At 35.1% G+C, this 19334-nt stretch overlaps 3 protein-coding genes across 6 annotated transcripts; all 3 read right to left on the bottom strand.

Annotated features, from left to right (window-relative positions):
- Nucleotides 1–549: 549 nt before the first annotated feature.
- Nucleotides 550–5517, bottom strand: LOC142540480 (GATA transcription factor 8-like). Of its 4 annotated transcripts, none has more exons than XM_075646663.1 (4): nt 5230–5517; nt 5065–5151; nt 2130–2368; nt 550–1575 (listed from the first exon to the last, which is right to left on the bottom strand). In XM_075646663.1, exons 3-4 carry the CDS (start codon nt 2343–2345, stop codon nt 952–954), a joined length of 840 nt encoding a protein of 279 aa, XP_075502778.1. In that variant the 5' UTR covers nt 2346–2368; nt 5065–5151; nt 5230–5517; the 3' UTR covers nt 550–951. The 4 variants fall into 4 exon arrangements, with proteins under 4 accessions (XP_075502778.1, XP_075502779.1, XP_075502776.1 ...); XM_075646664.1 differs by having other exon boundaries at nt 5322–5517; XM_075646661.1 differs by having other exon boundaries at nt 5065–5517.
- A 1301-nt stretch (nt 5518–6818) lies between these two features.
- On the bottom strand, nt 6819–18041 carry LOC142540479 (protein ENHANCED DISEASE RESISTANCE 2-like). The gene is made up of 20 exons (XM_075646660.1): nt 17547–18041; nt 16217–16291; nt 16070–16123; nt 15868–15980; nt 15608–15738; nt 15500–15546; nt 15309–15409; nt 15021–15116; nt 14886–14950; nt 14538–14609; nt 14250–14396; nt 13854–14152; nt 13699–13762; nt 13435–13610; nt 13201–13302; nt 12938–12988; nt 12706–12849; nt 12456–12551; nt 12268–12369; nt 6819–7120 (listed from the first exon to the last, which is right to left on the bottom strand). Exons 1-18 carry the CDS (start codon nt 17697–17699, stop codon nt 12543–12545), a joined length of 1899 nt encoding a protein of 632 aa, XP_075502775.1. The 5' UTR covers nt 17700–18041; the 3' UTR covers nt 6819–7120; nt 12268–12369; nt 12456–12542.
- Nucleotides 9966–11588, bottom strand: LOC142538437 (uncharacterized). Its single transcript, XM_075643757.1, has one exon. It carries the CDS (start codon nt 11586–11588, stop codon nt 9966–9968), a length of 1623 nt encoding a protein of 540 aa, XP_075499872.1.
- Nucleotides 18042–19334: the final 1293 nt, after the last annotated feature.

The following is a 19334-nucleotide window of genomic DNA, read 5'->3' as shown; positions in this document are numbered from 1 at the left end:
ACGATCTCTTAAGAGTTTTTGTGCTTAAAGTTTTCTATATGTCCCACACATCTTAAAATTTAAAAATAGCTACTGCTATATCCGACACAAATTATCCCATAAAAATACAACATACCTCAGTTGTTTCGATGACGGAGCTATAGTTCTCGGAATAGAAATTCAAGTAAAAAATAACATAATATAAAGCACTGTTTGGAATAACTCTGGGAATTCTTGTCTCATATCTGATTCAGTCTCCCAAGTAGCTTCTTCAATGTCATGACGAGTCCACTGAACTTTCACAAGAGGAATAATTTTCGTTCTGAGCTTTATTCAATTTTGGATTTTAGTCGATTAAGTTTTCAAAATTTTATTTTCATAACTAACTTTTAATTTAAATTATTTTGATCAAATTGATGATGTGACATCGAAAAATTTTCGACGTGACATCGAAAATTGTTGACTTATCAGTCAATAATTGGACTAGAATAACCGAAAACTAAAGATGAGTGTACCAAAACCAAATTTCGAAAAACTGGACTAAAACCCAAACTCGGAAAAGAAAGTATGTCAAGAAAAATCATTTTCCCGTCTCTCCAATATCATATATTATAAAATCTAAGCATCAAACAAATGAAATGAGCAGACTCATACTCATCACCATTCAAGAATCCCTACAAGTAGCATCGACTGCAAAGACAAGCTGACCCGAGCAGAGAAGAACTGCAATTATAAACTTCATAACTACTCCTAACCTTGGCCTATAAAACCCCAACTGCCTACACTCTTTCTAACGTCTAAACGACACTCAAATATCCATTACATTACTGAACAAATCACTAATAGTCCAAGAAATCGATCGAAACGAGCATGAAGAACTGACTGAACCTAGGCATACTATGCCAAACAATCAGGAACAAGCTCGCGTTTTCGAGCAACAAGATTAGTAGCAGTTTTTGTAGTTGCTATGTGTTATGGGACGACGTTGCATCTCATCTCCATCACTTTTTTGTGGGAATTTGAGTGGAGAGATGGAAGGAATGTGGGGCTAGCAGCCGGTCGGTACTCGGGGAAGAGACGACCCGACTGGTAGCGAACACCACAAGCATTGCAAAGCGTTTTCGGACCCATGGGACCAGCTCTCCATTGAGGAGTCTTGGCGATTTCACAATGCAAGCATTTCTTAACTGGTACTGCAGGTGGAGGGAACTGCTGATGTGCATCTGTTGGTTTCTGTTTTCGGTTCGGTTCCAATCTAACAGGTTTCAAGACCCTTTTCATCGGTGTCAACTCGGTGGAGGAGGATGCAGGGGAGATGAGTCGAATGGCGGCCCTTGTATTGGAAGTCACAGGCCGAGGGAGTTTGGTTCGAGCTCGTTGTGTACCACGGTGATTTGTGTCGGGAGGTGTAGTTTCCTCCCCAGAAAAAGAGCTGCAGCTATCCTGAATAGAAACAGGGCTAGGGGATTGGAAATGGTTATGCGGCGGCCCGGTGTTGATGCACGAGACCTCTTTTCCCATGGTCGACCCGCCTCCACCAGAAAACGACTCCTCCACAAACGTTGAAAGCCACTCAAGTTGCACAATGTCTTCGTACTGAGAAATCAGAGTAGATTCAAGAAAAAACATCCTGTCCATGTAATAATGCATAAACACCTTACAAGCTAAAAGGTGGCGAAAACTAAAAATAGTCAATCCATTTTATCTTCACTAAGAAGCTATACTCACTTTGTTCAGCTTCTATTCGTTCTAAACCATTGTCACAAAATTCAAATACAATACCTGTAATAAACATTCACCACACAAAATGTAATCTTGCTGTATTAAGTGGATCAGCTAATCTAAACTACAAATTTGAAACTTTTATACATGGTTGTACGTGTATTTGTTTATCTTCAAACTTAACACACACACGTCCCACCATTTAACAAGGTCAGAGATAAAGTACATAAAATGGTGAGATTTCAGCTTGATGTTGCATCCTGACAAAGACAATTTGCCAAAAAAAATTGTCGTTGGATTTATGTAAAATCAACATGGTAATAATACAAGTTCGCTTCATTAACACATATCACACATGATTGGACTAGAATGTCCCAGAATGCCATTTCAAGATCCATTAAAAATCATGTAATAAGGTCTATGCTCACCGGAACAAAGAGCTCCGCGGAGAGGTCAGGTGGGGCGGTGCAACGATCGGTTTTCTCCGGCAAAGCGCTGTTCCAGATGCTTGGGATATCCTTGGAATCACAAGAAGTTTCGAAATTCACACCACCGGACTCATTTTCAGGTGGGAATTCGATCAATTCATCAACTTGTTCAAAGAAGGTTGTGCAGTCAATCTCATCCATGAAATTTGATTCCATCACTCTACTCTGACAGAACTTTTCTGGAAAAAAAAGGAATGAAGATGAGAAGAAGTTGGGATACAGCTTATACAAGAATATACACGCTGTGTAATATAATATATTCTAAGCCAAGTAAATGCATGGAATGATCACGAAAATTTAGGGATGGGGCTCGATGCTAGTGTGCGCATGATGTGGATTAGAGGGGCCATGAAGGGGACTTTGCTGGTGTGATGACGCTACGAGCTAGCCAAATCATACTTGCCAGCTTTATGGGGAGATTGGGTCCCAGGCGCATATTAGCAGAAAGGATAAGCTTTAGGCGTAAAGCAATTTTGGATTCTGGTCCATAATAACAAAAAACACAACTGAGGACAATTGAAATAATATGCAAAATAAACATGAAAAGTTGGAAAATGAGATTAAATACATACAGTTCATCTGACGTAAATGTGAATACAGGGATTGCATAGACGGCGCCATGCTAAAAAAATGTTATTTTTCAGCAAAAACCAAACAAGATAGAGAAATTAATGCCAAAATGCAGAATTATGGAACAAATCTTGAGATATTACTATTATATACCCTTATTCATTTAATGTAGCAAATTAAATCAATAATTTTTTTGATGGGTTCTTTTATAATTTATTGTCTATCTTAAATGCCTTTGGATATTAATGCATATTGAATTTACCCATAATTTTTCTTTGTTGTTAACTAAAATTAGTGTATTTCTTCATGGTTGCTAATGAATATTTAATATTTATATCTTATCTTTTTTTTTATTTTATAAATTGATTTAACTAATAATTAAATAAATAATTACTCAATAATTTAGTGATTTTTAGATAATAATGTTTTTAAAATTAAAGTTCATATTATTATATATTTTGTTATCAATTTTCAATTGCGTTCTAAACATAATACAAAGTATTGTTATATTAGCGTTATTCTATTACGAAATCATCGTATATAATATATTGATTTGTTATCTTGTTTGTTCAACCTATTAACTAATTTCTAATTGTATATGATGAAATTACATACATAAAAAACAATTTTTTCTCTTTTCTGCATATAATTAATTTATCATTATATATGATGAATTTATATATATATAAACTATTTTTCACATTTCAAAATAACAAAATTATTATTTAACATTACTCACTTACTAAATTAACTAAGTTATGTTTACCAATTCATTGTGCATTATTACTATGCTTGCAACTTAATGAAGCATAGGTGATGACATAGAGTGGTCACCCTAACAATTAATATTTGTGTTTAAATTATTATTAGTAATTAAAACTACTTTGTGTTCGATGAAATTATTTGATTAGTAAGAATAAATTTGATTTAGAAAAATGATTTCTAAAATGTAAAATAACAACTATATCATATTTGTTAGGTGCAATAATTGTTTATGTAAGGTATAACAATCCAAATGTGACGTTTGAGTTATTTTACGATTTTAAAAGATTTTAGTTAATGTTGCATCGTTACCCCGGTTATAGCTTTCGGTAAATCGGCAAATGCATGATCTTACAATTGGTATATGTAAGAGTCAAAGTCATGATATCGATTCTCATAGATTGCAATTAGTGTAATTATTGATATTGTTGGAGTGCAATAATTGTCCTTGTTGGAGACATCGATCGAATCATGACGATTGAGCTACTATACCGTTTAAAATATTTGAGTTGATGCGTAATATCTATTCTATAAAAAGAAAAAGTTAAACAAAATTCGTAATGAGTTAAAAGTTAGCAAAAACACAATTGATATTTAATTTAATAACAAGTTTAGGGGTTTTATTTTAACATCATTATGATAATTTAGTTAATTAAGAGAATTTTATTTGACAATCACCATATACACTCCATTTAAATACATTGTGATTTTGGTTTTAGTAAAATTTACTATTCTCATTTTATTTATATTGTTTTTCATTGTGAATGATATTTGGATGAAAAATATCTTTGTTAATTTGAGAGAGCTGTCATTATGTTATAATCATGCAAATTGAAAAATGTTATATAAATAAGTGAATATATTTTATTTATCGTCATGATGTATTTTTATTTATTGTGTTTTGATATATTTAGATTAATAAAGACTCGTAAACAAGATGTTATTCAAACTATTTTAAAAATTATCTAAATCTTGTTATTATATTTTTCATTATTAATCAACCACGTGCATCGCACGTGATCATTCCTAGTTTAAGAATATAATAGACTAATTTGCTGCTAGAGAATGGGATGGAGATGGTAAGTTAATAACACAGGAACAATGGACTGAGCCAGGAAAATTTTAAAGTAATTAATTCTCAAAATGGTAAATTAGAGCAAAATTCAAGTGATAATTAAGCTAAATATGACAATTATCAAGAAAGGTAACTCGCAGGAAAGAAACTGCAAAAAAAGATGAGTAGTTTGAATCGACTCATTTCGAAAATAACTTGCGATAATAAAGATTCAAAGTTCAAACTTTAAACAATTCCTTGAGAAAAGAGCAAAAAGATCCACACATTCACCAATTTCTCAACGTTCTTCTACTCTGCCAGCAAAAGGGTGGCCAACGAAAACCCAAAAGTGGAAGAGAGGACACAAAAATTGACAATTTTGGTCATAAAAAGCCAATCATATCCCAAATTTCAGAGCGTTACAGTTTGGTAATAAACTTTGTCACTGCACCTAGATTAAAAAAAATAGAGACAAATACAGGGCCGAACCTGTGCTCAAACCCCACAAAATGCCCAAGAAAATGTGCAGAATCCTTTGTCAACTCCACAATTCCCAAGAAAGCCAAAAGGGCAGGTCTGAAACAAGAAACGCAGCACTCCAAAATGCAGAAAAGGTTAAAAAAGAAAAGAAAAAAAAGAACCGAAGTCCAAAACCTCTATGCTACTATTCCTCCATCACTACTTTCTCTGAAACTCTACAGTTACATGTATGATGTAGGGTGTATGTATGTGCACAATGTGTCTACCTGTGATTCTGTTTATTGAGTTACTGTACACAGAGAGGATAAATTTGAAAATGGGAAGTGATTAATGAGAGAGGTTCCATGGTTGGTGGGTTAAAATTCTTGCTTCATTGCTATTTGCAATGGAATTTGTTTACCGTCACCCTTTTCACTGTAGTCAGTAGTAATGTTCAAGTCTCCTTGGATAAGAGCTTTGAAATATTCACTGGTCTGAGGACGTTTATGTGATGAAATGGATAAGGGATATTTTTATTTTATGATTGTGAGGGTGAGATGATATCGTTGAAATATTAATTTTTTTATTTTATTAAACATATAAATATTTAAACACAAAATAAAATTGTAAATAAGTGAAACAATTTAAAATTACACATAATTAAAATTTAAAAATTTACACATATTTTAAAAACGCTGTTAAAAAAATAACACCCATAATTTAAAAATAACATATATAAATATAAAAACACACATAATTAAGAGAAAATATATAATTAATTATTCATCATCACGTAAACTCTAAATATATTCGATCAAGTTCTTTTTATATAAAAGAACTCTTGTACACTATTTGAAACAAATTGTGCGTGAAATTTTTTAATCGTATGAAAAAAAAATTTTGAATTGATTTTAGAATGAAAGTTCTAGAAGTTTGATTTTTGAAGCTGTTGTGAAGTGAATTTATAGGAGATCGAAGAATATAGCCATTACTATCCATTGAAGATTTTTATGCAATTTTTTTTTTATTTTTAAATTTTTTGTAATGATTTTTCTATTTTTTTAAATTTTTAAAAGCTAAGATGATCTTGACCATTGATCAACAACAGTCAAATCAACTTATTCACTCTTTTATTTTTTTTAAAAAAATATTTTATTATTAATTTAATTTAATTTTTTTAAAAAAATTGTTATTAATTATCGTTTGATTTGGTCATATTTTTTTAAAAATAAAATAACAATTTTTTTTAAAAATAAATATTACAGGAGGACTCCACGGCGCAAGGCTCGCCTGCATTATCAAACGAGGAGGAATCGATTAGCTCGTACCTTTTATTTTAGATAGAAGATAATATAAAAAAAAATTTATTTTTTCAACTCTATGATCAATTGAAAATATACCCATCAAAATTCTTTAAAAAAATTTAAAAATCAAAACTTAGGAATATATTACTATCTACATTCTTTTTAAGAGTATGTCTCTTATAAGACGGTCTCACAAATCTTTATCTCTGATACGGATCAACCCTACCGATATTCACAATAAAATGTAATACAAAAGTAATATTTTTCATGGATGACCAAATAAAAGATCCGTCTCACAAAATACGATCCGTGAGACCGTCTCACAGAAGTTCTTGCCTCTTTTTAATAAGATAACGAGTATCAATGAATAATATATGAATAGAAACTGATAAAATAAGATGATTCATATTAACATTCATACGTAGATACAATAAAATATTATTTTTGTTAATTACAATATCTTATTTTATTTAAATAAAGAATCAATAGTTTTTTCCTAGTTACAATAAGAATTAATATGAAATCTTCATGAATCATTTTCTCACTACAAAATATAGCCCCCCGCCTATGACTCCAATGCCTCAAACTAATGAGACTAAATTAGAATACGTTGGTCTATATGAATCAGTTTGAGGTTCTCTCTTCCTTCATCCACCTTCATAGTTTTATGTGGCTCGACTAGATGATACGTATAGAGTCAGTCGAAACCGACTTTGCTGCATCTAGATGATTCAGTCGGCACGTTCCAAGAAGGACTTCCGGCAACTCCTCTTAGTATTACCCTGTAAATTCAAAACAAACACCATCAAACAATTTAAACCAAGCGTGTTATTTTAGATAGTCTGTGTTGGTTTTTCTCATTCATTGTTATCAATATTTATACATGCTAGAAAGCCGAAAAATCCTATCAAAATATATGCCACCCATATATCTAGCCTAATCTAAGGAAATCAAATATATGCAAATATATGCCACCCATATATGTGGCCTAAATATCCGTAACACCCCCCCTCAAGTTGGAGTATGCAAGTCCAGAATGCCCAACTTGTCGAGAAGAAGTTCAAACTGAGTTTTTCCCAAAGCTTTGGTAAATATGTCCGCCAGTTGAACAGATGTCGGGACATAAGACGGAGCAATAAGACCCTCTTGGATGGCATCACGCACGAAATGGCAGTCAACTTCAATATGTTTCGTTCGTTCATGAAAGACCGGATTATGCGCTATATGCAAAGCAGACTGACTATCACAGAAAAGAGGAATCGTCTTTGGATGATGAACACCCAAACTCAGAAGTAAGCCTTTCAACCATTTGAGTTCACAAGTAAGAGAGGCCATAGAACGATACTCGGCCTCGGCTGACGAGCGAGCGACACTATGCTGCTTTTTAGTTTTCCAGGAAATTGGCGAATGCCCCAAAAACACAAACCAACCAGTAAGAGAACGCCGAGTAAGAGCACATGCGGCCCAATCTGAGTCACACCAGCCAGTCAAGGATAGCTCACTGTCTGAGCGGAGAAGAATACCTTGACCCGGTGATTTCTTTAAGTAACGAACCACCCGTAGTGCAGCATCCCAATGTGCCTGTTTCGGTTCCTGCATGAACTGCGACAGCACATGAACCGAATAAGCCAAGTCAGGTCGGGTAACAGACAGATAGATAAGACGTCCAAGCAACCGACGATAGGGCTCTGGATCGGAGAGGCATGGCCCCATGATGCGCGTCAATTGATGATTTTGTTCAAGCGGGAAATGAAGCCGGCTTTGAACCCAATAATCCTACCTCAGAAATAATATCAAGGGCGTATTTGCGTTGACATAAAAACAACCCAGACGAACTCCTAGCCACCTCAATGCCAAGAAAATATTTAAGCACACCAAGATCCTTCATATAAAAGCACTTGCTCAAATATGCTTTAAAACTTGTAATCGCAGCGGAATCATTGCCAGAGATCACTAAATCATCGACATACACAAGGACATTGAGTTGGACGAGATCTTTAGTGTAAGTAAAGAAGGAGTAATCGGAGTAGGATTGAAGAAAGCCATAACCTTTTAAAGCTGTCACGAGTTTAGCAAACCAACATCGAGGTGCCTGTCGCAGACCATACAGTGACTTGCGCAAACGACAGACCAAGTTGGAGTCAGTAGAATGAAAACATGGTGGAAGTTTCATATACACCTCTTCGTGTAGATCGCCGTGAAGAAATGCATTATGGACATCCATTTGATGCAACTCCCAATTCTTCGATGCTGCGACTGCCAGGAAAGTTCTGACTGTCACCATTTTTGCCACTGGAGCAAAGGTCTCGTTATAGTCTATTCCCTCGACTTGATGATTACCAAAGACAACTAATATGGCCTTTAATCTTTCAATGCTGCCATCAGAGTGATATTTGATTCTGTACACCCATTTACTGCCCAGAGCTTTCTTTCCAGGAGGTAATGGTTCCATAGTCCAAGTTCCATTATCCTCTAAAGCACGAATTTCTTGTTGCATAGCATGACACCAGCCGATGTCCTTAACAGCTTCCTTAAAAGACGGTGGCTCAATCCCTGCAGTTACAGCTAAGGGAGTTTGAGATGGCTGAGTAGGATGAGAAAGGGATGGACATTTGGTGATAACAGTGCTCGTGACGAAGTCGCATAAGATGACCGATGGGCGTTTATCCCGAAAACCACGACCCAGTCGTTCCTCTCCCGAGCCGGCGGGAGATGTATCCGGAGAGGAAGGCTCCACTATTGGCGTGCTACTAAGGATACCCTCGTGCATCGTCCCATGTTCATCCATATCAATAATAAACTCGTCAGTGGAAGGGACTGGACCTTCAACAGGGGCGAGATTTGTGCCTTTGTCAATCAAAAAAGGAAATACCTTTTCGAAGAACTTGACGTCTCTAGATACGAAGAATTCCTTTTTCTCAAGGTCAAATAAACTCCAACCCTTTTTACCAAACGGATATCCCACAAAAACACATTTACGGCTTCGAGTAGCGAATTTGTCACCCTTAGCTCGTTGATTATGTGCAAAAGCTAAACATCCAATGATGCGAAGTTCGCTGAAAGAAGGAGCACAACCAAAGAGAATTTCATAAGGAGTTTTGTTGAGAAGAACGCTAGAAGGAGTTCGATTTATTAAGTGTGCAGCGGCCAAAATACATTCCCCCCAAAAAGAAATAGGCAAGCCTCCTTGAAAGCGTAATGCACGAGCAACATTCAAAATGTATTTATGTTTTCTTTCCACCCTGCCATTTTGTTGAGGGGTACCCACACAGGAGGTTTGAAATAATATTCCATTTGCTACAAAGTATTCTTTCATGCAGACAAACTCGGTGCCATTGTCACTCCGTACAATTTTCAACTTTTGAGAGAATTGACGATCAATCATTGCAATAAAAGACATAAACATCTTAAATACCTCTCGTTTATCAATTAATAAATAAACCCATACGGCACGAGAATAATCATCCACTAAAGTCAAGAAATAACGGGCACCACAAGAGGATATTTCATCATATGGACCCCATAAGTCACAATGTATTAACTCAAAAATCCGAGTTGACTTATTTTCACTTGATGAAAAACTGTTTCTAGAATGTTTGGCACGATGACAGACGTCACAGCCGGTATCTAAAGTACCCCTAGATTCATGTAAAAAAGGAAGAACTTCACTACTTTCTCGGAAGGATGACCCAAACGATGATGCCATAGCTCCAAGGTCTTCGAACCAGCATCCACAGCCGCAACCGTTTGCACATTTAATCCTTGCCGTAGGTAGTAAAGTCCATCCCTTTTCTCACCCGTGCCAATCATCTCCCTCGAACGCTGGTCCTGTATGGCACATGAGTTAGAATCGAACTGAACACAACAATCTATATCATCAATCAGTTGTGAGACCGAAATTAAATTGCATTGTAAATTAGGAACATAAAGCACATTTTGGAGCCGTATGGTGTCCGTTAGTTGCACGGCACCCTCTTCAGTGGCAGCTAGTGTCTGACCATCTGGAAGACGCACGGGACATGAAGAAATTGCTTTAATATTCAATAGACATGATTCGTTACCGGTAACGTGATGAGAGCAGCCGGTATCAATTATCCAATCAGCCATACTTAACTTACCCTGCAATCTGTTAGAAGAAGGAGAAGTAGAACCAAACGCAGCCGAGAGTGCCGCCCATTGTTCGGCAGAGAAACTTGGAAAGGATTGTGTAGCAGGGGCGTGGCTCAAGGTGGTAGGAGATGTACTGTGAGGAATTGCGGGTATAGCAGCATTAGCACGAACTCCATTACGACCATGACCTGCCGAATTTCTAGTTGAAGAAGCTGACGGTTTGCCTTTCAAAGTTCCTTTTCCTTCAAGGGTAGAACCATATTTTTCCAAGTACCAATCTGGAGTGACATGTATGTCGAAGCAGGTTGTAATATCATGACCCGATTTGTGGCATTGAGAACAAGTCAAGGCTGCCTTCGTCGTTTTGTCGAGGCGTGGTTTGGATCGAGGCTCCATTTTCACAGCAAAACCAACTGCATCGGGTTTCTCTTCGGTGATGCGTGTGATCCCCCGAACCCGCTCATCTTGAGCGACTTGTTGGAATGCCCGATTCAACGTGGGAAGAGGATCCTGTGACAAGAGAGTCGATCGCAATTGTGCATAATAATCAGAACACAGGCCAAGAAGAAATTGATGCAACCTGTCATCATCACGTCGTTGGCTGTGTTGCTTACCGACCTGACACGTACAGTTACTGCACTTGCAAGAAATCAAAGGCTCATGTTTATCAAGTTCATCCCATAAAACGTTCAATTTACTGAAGTAAACAGCAACAGGCATAACTTTTGTTTGCTCACAACGATTAATATCGCCCTTAAGCTGGTGAATACGTGGACCATTCACAACCGAGAATCTTTCATGCAAATCGTCCCATAAGCGTTTTGCATTATCGTAATTCGAGAGCATAGAACGTACCTCGGGGTCAATCGTATTCATGAGCCATGAGACAAGCATGCACTGAATCATTACCCAATCATCATTCGTACAGGGAGGAACAATATCCGTGATTGTGCCGTTAAGAAAGCCGAATTTGCGCCGAGAGGAAAGAGCAACGCGAATAGCATGAGACCAATCATCAAAGTTATCGAGTTTTAGACGGATAGGAGTAATGAAATCGCCAGGGCGATCTTGTGACCCTAAGTAAAATAGCGAGCTGGAGTCGATTTTTGCAGGCGGCGGTGAAGGAGTGGCGGCAGCCATAGTGCCGAAAAGATTTGGATTTAATTTGGCTCTGATACCATGTTATTTTAGATAATCTGTGTTGGTTTTTCTCATTCATTGTTATCAATATTTATACATGCTAGAAAGCCGAAAAATCCTATCAAAATATATGCCACCCATATATCTAGCCTAATCTAAGGAAATCAAATATATGCAAATATATGCCACCCATATATGTGGCCTAAATATCCGTAACAAAGCGTCAACCACAGAATCTGCACAAAAAGAATAAGATCCACCATCATATGTTTGCATGATAACATCATGCACAACCCTCCTTTTTATCATAGACTGCCTTAAATTCATAGAAAATGAAAGGGGCAAAACCAGATATTTGATCCAGGGAAACGGCGAGTGATTTCGTGCTTAAGGTTTATAAAACATGGGGGGGGAGAGGTGTGTGTGCACTAAGTAATAAGATAAACCGTAAGACAATTAATGCTGTTGTACTAAAAATAACTAAATCACTGTGATAATATATTCAAATCTTATAAAACATATATTAGCATGAGATCACAGTTTGATCACTCCTGTATTGAGAGGCTGGCAAGACACTGGAGACCTTTGTTGCTTCCTAACATAAACCTAGTAACTAGTAAGTACTAAGTAGTAACATGTTTCGTCATAATTTGTAGTTTGTTCAGTACTGCTGCTTTACCTGTATCAAAAATGCCATTTCTATCACAAGATTGTTCAAGTAACCAAGAACGAGGCTAACGACTCCTCTTGCCACTGTCGATGAGCCAACATTGATATCCAGCTGAAAATTTGAACATTTCATTTTAAAGATGTGGATGTTTTTAATTCAACATAACAAAAGGCTCATCCTCATTTAGTATGTGATACCTCCAAGTAGTTTTTTCCTCGATAATAATTCACTTCAAGCGCTTGCCCGAGCAAACAAGATTTTTTACCAACTCTCTGTTTAACTATTCAAGATCCCTGCAGAATCACTTCAAATGTAAGCCTCATCCTATTTTGTATCATGCAGAAAAAGTTTTATAGGGAGACAGATTCAAAATATTTGACTTTAAAGGATAAAGGTGAAAAAATGTATAATACTTAAAAAAGAAAAGCAGCATCGCTAGAAAAGAACCTTTGAAATGTATGGTATAAGCTTGAATCTTGAGTTCCTAAAAGCATCGTCTCCATTGACAAAACGCTCCAACAAGGGCGTTTCATTTAGGGGTGTTTTTAACATGTAATATAACGCCAGATTGTACATCGTTGTACCAGGAACCTGATTTAGTAGCAGATGGAACACATATACTTTAAATTTAAGATAATCAGGAACATGGGAAGTATCAAAGAAAAGAAGTAAGATCTACCTGTATGTTCATGACAAAAAAGAATTCTGGACCTCCCCTATCTGCATATTTCTGCATATTTGTTAATTAAAATTTGATGTTAGACTTTCTCTTTATACATGTATGTGTTAGAGTGTTTACTAAACGAGGGTTAAAGGCACCTTTCTATGAACCATTCATGCCAAAATTAGATTATCGTTTTTATAAAGTTTGTGTTGCAAGTATAAACAATTCAGAAGTTCAAGGAGTCAAGATTAGAAGATAAAAAAATCTATAACTGAAACCTGAACAATGCCTCCAGGACGACCAGCAAGATCGTCTTCACGCTTGTCGGATCTTAGCCAATCTGCAGCAACCATTTGCATCAATGTGCCCTTCGCCTTAATCTAACAAAACAAAGTGTTCTCCAGGAGATTTTAATCATGATCATGTGAAATGAAATTATATAAATACAACTATTTCATGATCTTAGAATAGAGTAATACGAATGAAGTGAATAAAAGATATCAAGATGTGACCTTTTGACGGTCTTCGAGATAATTATCACCACGGACGAGGAAGGATGAAGGATCAGCAGCTGCACAACTAGAGGGCATGTTGAAGCATGAATCTTTTGGAAGTGTGGCTCCATAATAGCATGAGACATTTTCTCCCCAAGACAGTTCTTGCAAGTCGACATAGCCCTTTTTCTGGACTGCAAACATTATGTATTTCAAGTCATTTCTAATTTTTTAAACTTCACATATATTTGTTATGGTAAGTTGCTTCTAAAATGGACTAACCTGCAAGTTCATGCAATTTTTTCACAAAATTAGCAGCAGAGGACAATTTTGGCTGGTAGATGTCCTGAGCATTTCGGATTGAAAGAACATGTCACAAATATATTTCACCAATGAAAATTTTTCAAAACAAGATGAGGAACAGGTGTATAACATACCACGTAACAAAATTCTGGGGATGTGTCAGAAGTCCACCCATTGTCTGATGTCTCATCATAGAATGGTTCAGGAACATCGAAAAATTCATCAGCAGCATCATTTAATCCCTTAAGACTTGAAGCTTCAGAAAGAGGTTTCAATCCCTCGTCTTCTATTATCTTCTCCACCATTTTAAGGTTTACTTCAGTTTTGATCTCTTCCTTCTCACTCTGAGGAATCCCAGCCTCCATTGCGAGCCCTCCCAATAAAAACTCATTTGTAGCACTTCCTACCTTAGCTCTGAACATCTCTCTCAAGGCTGCATTGTGAGAAAACGATGCTTGTCCATTAAGAAAACCCACTTAGAATCAGAACTCAGAAGTATTGCTTAAATGTACACAAGATGTGCACTTCACCTGCGACCCTCCCAAGCATCCGGATAGTTATTGATCTTGAAGATGCTTTCCTGAAACGGGATTTCCAAAACCTCCAATCGACAGTGAGCATGTGTTTTATGACACATTCTTTACCTTGTATTGCAGGAGTTATCACATATCCACCGCCCTGCTCAATTACAAAATACAAAAACACCGAAATGATCAATACATACAAAGATTTGATATCCATTTTCGTTCTCAACCTATCGATTTTAGATGACACACATTCCATATATTGCATCAAATCCAATTCAAGGCATACATTACTTTTAAGGCAAGCTCGAATATATCCATCTTGTGGTGGACACTTTCTGTGGATCACAGAGTGGTAAAGAATCACTGCAACAAAAACAACAGAATTATAAAGTCCATGTCTATTAACATAAACTCGACAAGATGCAAGAACATGAACACGAAAATGAAATTAATAGTTATAAACCTTTTAACTTTAGCTATGGCTTTAACTTTTATCAAGTTCATGTGTATAATAACATAAACTTGACACAATACAAGAATATGGACACGAAATGATAATAATCGGTACAACCCTTTAACTTTAATTACAGCTTTAACAGTTATCAACTTCATAACATCAGTTTCTGATTTAGGGAGCACCATATGTTCCATCATCTTCCCTTCTCCAATAACGGCGAAGCAGCAAATCTCTTCGTTTCATTGCCCTGAAAAAGGAAATGTCATTAGTGATAGCATTATATTTTAAAATGTATTCTTGTAAGTTACAAGACTGACCATGGTAACCAATGATTATATAGTTGTATGTGTATTATATCTGTATGACCATCAAGATGCTCAATCACACTTCCCCTGTAGAAACAGAAATCCCATCTGCAAAAGCATTTAATAAGTAAAACTCAAGAAAATTAGCCTACATTCCATTAGACAAAAAAATAGAAGATGATAGGTAAATCTTAGTCGCCTTCAATCTCATAAAGTGTTTTTTAGAATGTTTAAAAGAAACTTTATATTTCATGTTTATAGCGGAATTTCCTAAAAGGAAAAAAAATATGGGAGCCTTACTCAGATTTTGAAGTACCAAGAGACATAAGCGTATGGAAAACGACTTCCGAAGCTCCATCAATCACACCAACGGCCATTATGGCAGGGTGATCGTCCCAATGCTGTATACAAAAATTCAAAAACAAATCAAAAGAATGGAATCATGTCATGAACTCTAAAGGATCAACCATAGATGAGTAGAAGGAATCCACCTTTCCATTGGAATCTCTGTCCTTTGCTTCCTTGAAGAGACGCAATCCTAAAGAGGCAATATAAGAAAATTTCTTTTGCTTTAAAAAACCAAACATTCAAGTAATTACCATCATGACAGCCAAATATTTTCCATGGTGAAGGACCAATTACATCCGAAGTCATGGCATTTACATGTTCAGAAGATGCTGAAGTCCAGTCGATAGACCTTTTATTTGCGATTCTCTTTGAAACGCTTAAGCTGTTAAGCCAAAGGTAAAAAAACAAGATTGTGCAAGGATAATGGCAAGATACATAGGCAAAACTAGTCTCAAAAGTTCCATAATTGAAGATTTTCAAGCTATAGGTAACTTAATTGGAGAATTTTCACCTGAAAGGCTGCCATCTCCTTTTGGAACAATCTGAGTTAGTCACAGGGTCAAGAGCAGTGTCCTGCAAAGAACGAATCCACATAGCAGCTTCTTCCGAACTGGTTGCCCCCAGCTATTAAAATTTAGAATGTGAAGGTCATTCGCCATTACTATTGTCTTGTCTTCTTCTAAGAGTTAAAAGAATCCAAATGGAGAGCTCACCTTAAGCTGATCGTTATGATTAGAAGTATTGTAAAGGGTGAAAATAAAAAAAATCTGTACATTACAAGATAGATCATATAAGTGTAAAAGGTAATACAAATTTTGCTCTTTGCTTACGATTACCTACACATCCAAAATTAATTTTACTTTCATATGATGACTCTCTCTTCCATTGTCTGTAGCACGTATGCAGGAGTCTATTATTGCACTTCTCACTGGCTCCTGGTACAAGAATGGTCAATTCATACAAAGCAAAGGATCAGGATTAGCAAAAGAAGATGATATACACTCTTAGCAATAGTATCCACTATTTTTTTCTCTATAAACTTGTTGCATGGCACCAAAATTTCACGAAGGACAGAAAATGAACTACGAGAGGATGCATGGTTGACTAAGTGGCCAGGAGAGCGATATCTTTCCCCAGTCAAACAAGAGAAGCACGTTGGAAAAATTAGTGATTAGCATGTTCAATTTTTTAAGGGTAAATTTTGCCCTCCAGTTTTGTTTTACTCTCAATTACTTTACATTGAAATGATACTCACTCACCTAAATAAAAATCATCGTTATTTCCCTCTATAGCAAGTGGAAGATATGAATATATAATTCTCGACCTCATATGAAAACTCCTTTATTTAACTACCCTCAGTCGAATTTGCTGTCTACATTTGACAAACCTTGATCTTTATATAATAATCAAACATAGTCCAAAAGAAAATCTTATAGAAATGCTGGCAGATAACAAATTTTATTTGTTCTCCCAAATATAAATCGAGAGACAACACGAGATAATCGATATCAACTCTGTTCGGATATGCTTTCAGTTGAAATTAATATCAAATAAGTGGTCCATTGTGAATATCCAACTTTCTGATAAATACATTGAGAATATTATCTAATTGATTCCTTTGTACTTATTTGCTGGTCAAAGATAGGAAGAGTAATCCAGCAACCATTGTACTTATCCTTGTAACACCAAACCAATTGTCAAAACAAAGAACTTGAGATATTTTGTAACACAAATAAATAGAAAATTATATTTTAAAAAATTTAACTCCAACAAAGTGAAAGTCGCTTGGACTATTTTATTTCAATCATTAGATGAAAAAATAAAATAAGGACAAATCAGACACAACTATATTATGCTATCACAACACGTCGATACAGAAAACACAAAGAGATACGATCAAGAAAAGCCAAATCATTTTATAGGAATCAACACATAAGGGATGCATAATCCTTACATATACATAGAGCAGCCTGGGGAAAAAAATCAAATTTCGCATGTAATTTATTGACATTATAAGTTTCGCTCAAAATAAATGGAATTCATGCTAAATTCTTGGTCCACCTATCATATATGCTTGCATCATTTTTAAAACACACAAACACACACACACATCTTAGTTATAATATTTGCATGTTTCCAATGAAATCATGAAATAGAAAAGGAAAAAAACGATTAAAAACAGAAATGCACCTCTGTAGCTGAAGAAGGAATAGATTTGAAGCTCTTGAGGCAGTTATCTTGAAGAATGAAGTATCTTTTACGGGAATATTGCAGCCCAAAACGGTTGAAACGAATCAAATAAAGCCACCCCCGCATCATACCTTCTCTTTCTGCCATCCCCATTTTCCCGAGACTCTCAAAAATATTACAAACAAACAAAAAATCCCACCTTTTTTAGACGATTCCCTTTTGTCCAAAAACCCATTTGAATAATGTTCGAAGGACGTGTTATACGATATATTTGCGCATATATATACACGAAAAAATGTATATATATGCAAGCCTAAGAACATTGACAGGATTTTGGGAAGGTGGGAAGAGACCAGTGGACGATCCTCTGATTCCTCCGAAGGGAACCAGAGAATCAAACAAAGAAAGTCGTATATTTTCTGGATTTCAGGCGCTGCTAATATATGTATGGTAAAAAAAATTTCTTGTTTGTTCGTGTTTGCTTGTTCTCTTCTGTTTCCGTTTGAACAGATTGGATTATGAATGTAAGTATTTATGATTATAATGATGACAACAGTTATTATTGAATGGAAGTCCACGATTCGTGAAAATTACGAGTTTACCCTTATCTTGTTTTAATCTATTTATTCATGTCGAATTAATGTCATTTCACGTGCGCAAAACAATGCATATATATTAAAATCAATTTGTATTAAATGATTTTTTTTATTTTAATGACATTTGTATTGTAAAATAAAATGTTTTATGATTTCAAAAAAAATGGTATTTTTAATTTATAAAAAACAGATCATATCACAAAAAATAATTACTATAATTGTTTTAAATTTAATAATATATTATCGATAGTATGATATATTATAGAAATATAGAAATATATATAATATATGTAAGTTTAGATTTTTTAAATAATAAAAATAAATAACTGAAAAAGCTTTCATTGAAAATATTTTGAAGCGCGAATATTCTTATAAAAATATCAAACATAAAAAGTAAATAAATTTATGGATTGGCCGAGTTGAAGATCTGTATCATAAAATTGATATGCGACACGATCTCAAATGAGTTTTAGTGTTTTTTATTAATCAAATTAAAACTGTCAAGTAAGCCAAAATGAAAAACGGATTTACTATAAAAATTTTAAAATTATTATATATTTACAATCGAATTTATTAAATCCACAACTAATTGAACCCTTGTTTTTAATCTATGTTTTTAAATTTCAAAAACTCAAAAGTAAAATTTTTTATTAAAAAAACGAAATAAAAAATGCATTAATCAGCTCCCAGTATTGTGACGAATTATATGTTCTGAGTTATTTTATGTTACATCTAAAGTGTTTATTATCCTATAATATGATCAAATATTAACTTTTTTATCGCCAATATATACGTCAACTTTCATAAAAATGTGTGAGACGTACATGATCCAATGATATTGTAATATAGAGAAACATTCATGGTGTAGTATAGATTCAATCGTGCATTCTCATTCTCATTGTTTTATCTTATTCTTGTCATTTATTTGATTTTTAAGCTATTTTTAGATAGATAATGATTTTTTTTATTAAGGAAAATAATGGTAAGTTGGAAGGCAATTTTGTAAATATGAGATTGTTTAATCGTTCCAATTGATTTTCAGTTTATGTGGTGACTTACCAAAGTGGATGGTATCCACATTTTTTTAGATAAAATTTGTATGAGACGGCCTCAAATGTTATATTTTGTGAGATAAATCTCTTATTCGGATCTTCGATGAAAAAATATTACTTTTTATGTTAAGAATATTATT

This window comes from Primulina tabacum, chromosome 3 (assembly GCF_025594145.1).
Source record: "Primulina tabacum isolate GXHZ01 chromosome 3, ASM2559414v2, whole genome shotgun sequence".
Taxonomy (NCBI): Eukaryota; Viridiplantae; Streptophyta; class Magnoliopsida; order Lamiales; family Gesneriaceae; genus Primulina; species Primulina tabacum.
Note: the sequence above shows the minus strand (reverse complement) of the source record. Positions and strands in the feature narration are given on the sequence as shown.

What these genes read in the sequence shown, in the direction of transcription:
- LOC142540480 (XM_075646661.1), bottom strand. Translation starts at nt 2,345, where the DNA reads ATGGAATCAAATTTCATGGATGAGATTGACTGCACAACCTTCTTTGAA. An exon ending in CCGCGGAGCTCTTTGTTCCG is followed by an intron (nt 1,576 to 2,129) that starts GTGAGCATAGAC and finishes CTGATTTCTCAG; the next exon opens with TACGAAGACATTGTGCAACT.
- LOC142538437 (XM_075643757.1), bottom strand. Translation starts at nt 11,588, where the DNA reads ATGGCTGCCGCCACTCCTTCACCGCCGCCTGCAAAAATCGACTCCAGC.
- LOC142540479 (XM_075646660.1), bottom strand. Translation starts at nt 17,699, where the DNA reads ATGGGGATGGCAGAAAGAGAAGGTATGATGCGGGGGTGGCTTTATTTG. An exon ending in TATAATCATTGGTTACCATG is followed by an intron (nt 14,951 to 15,020) that starts GTCAGTCTTGTA and finishes TTCCTTTTTCAG; the next exon opens with GGCAATGAAACGAAGAGATT. An exon ending in TTTTTGTCATGAACATACAG is followed by an intron (nt 12,850 to 12,937) that starts GTAGATCTTACT and finishes CTACTAAATCAG; the next exon opens with GTTCCTGGTACAACGATGTA.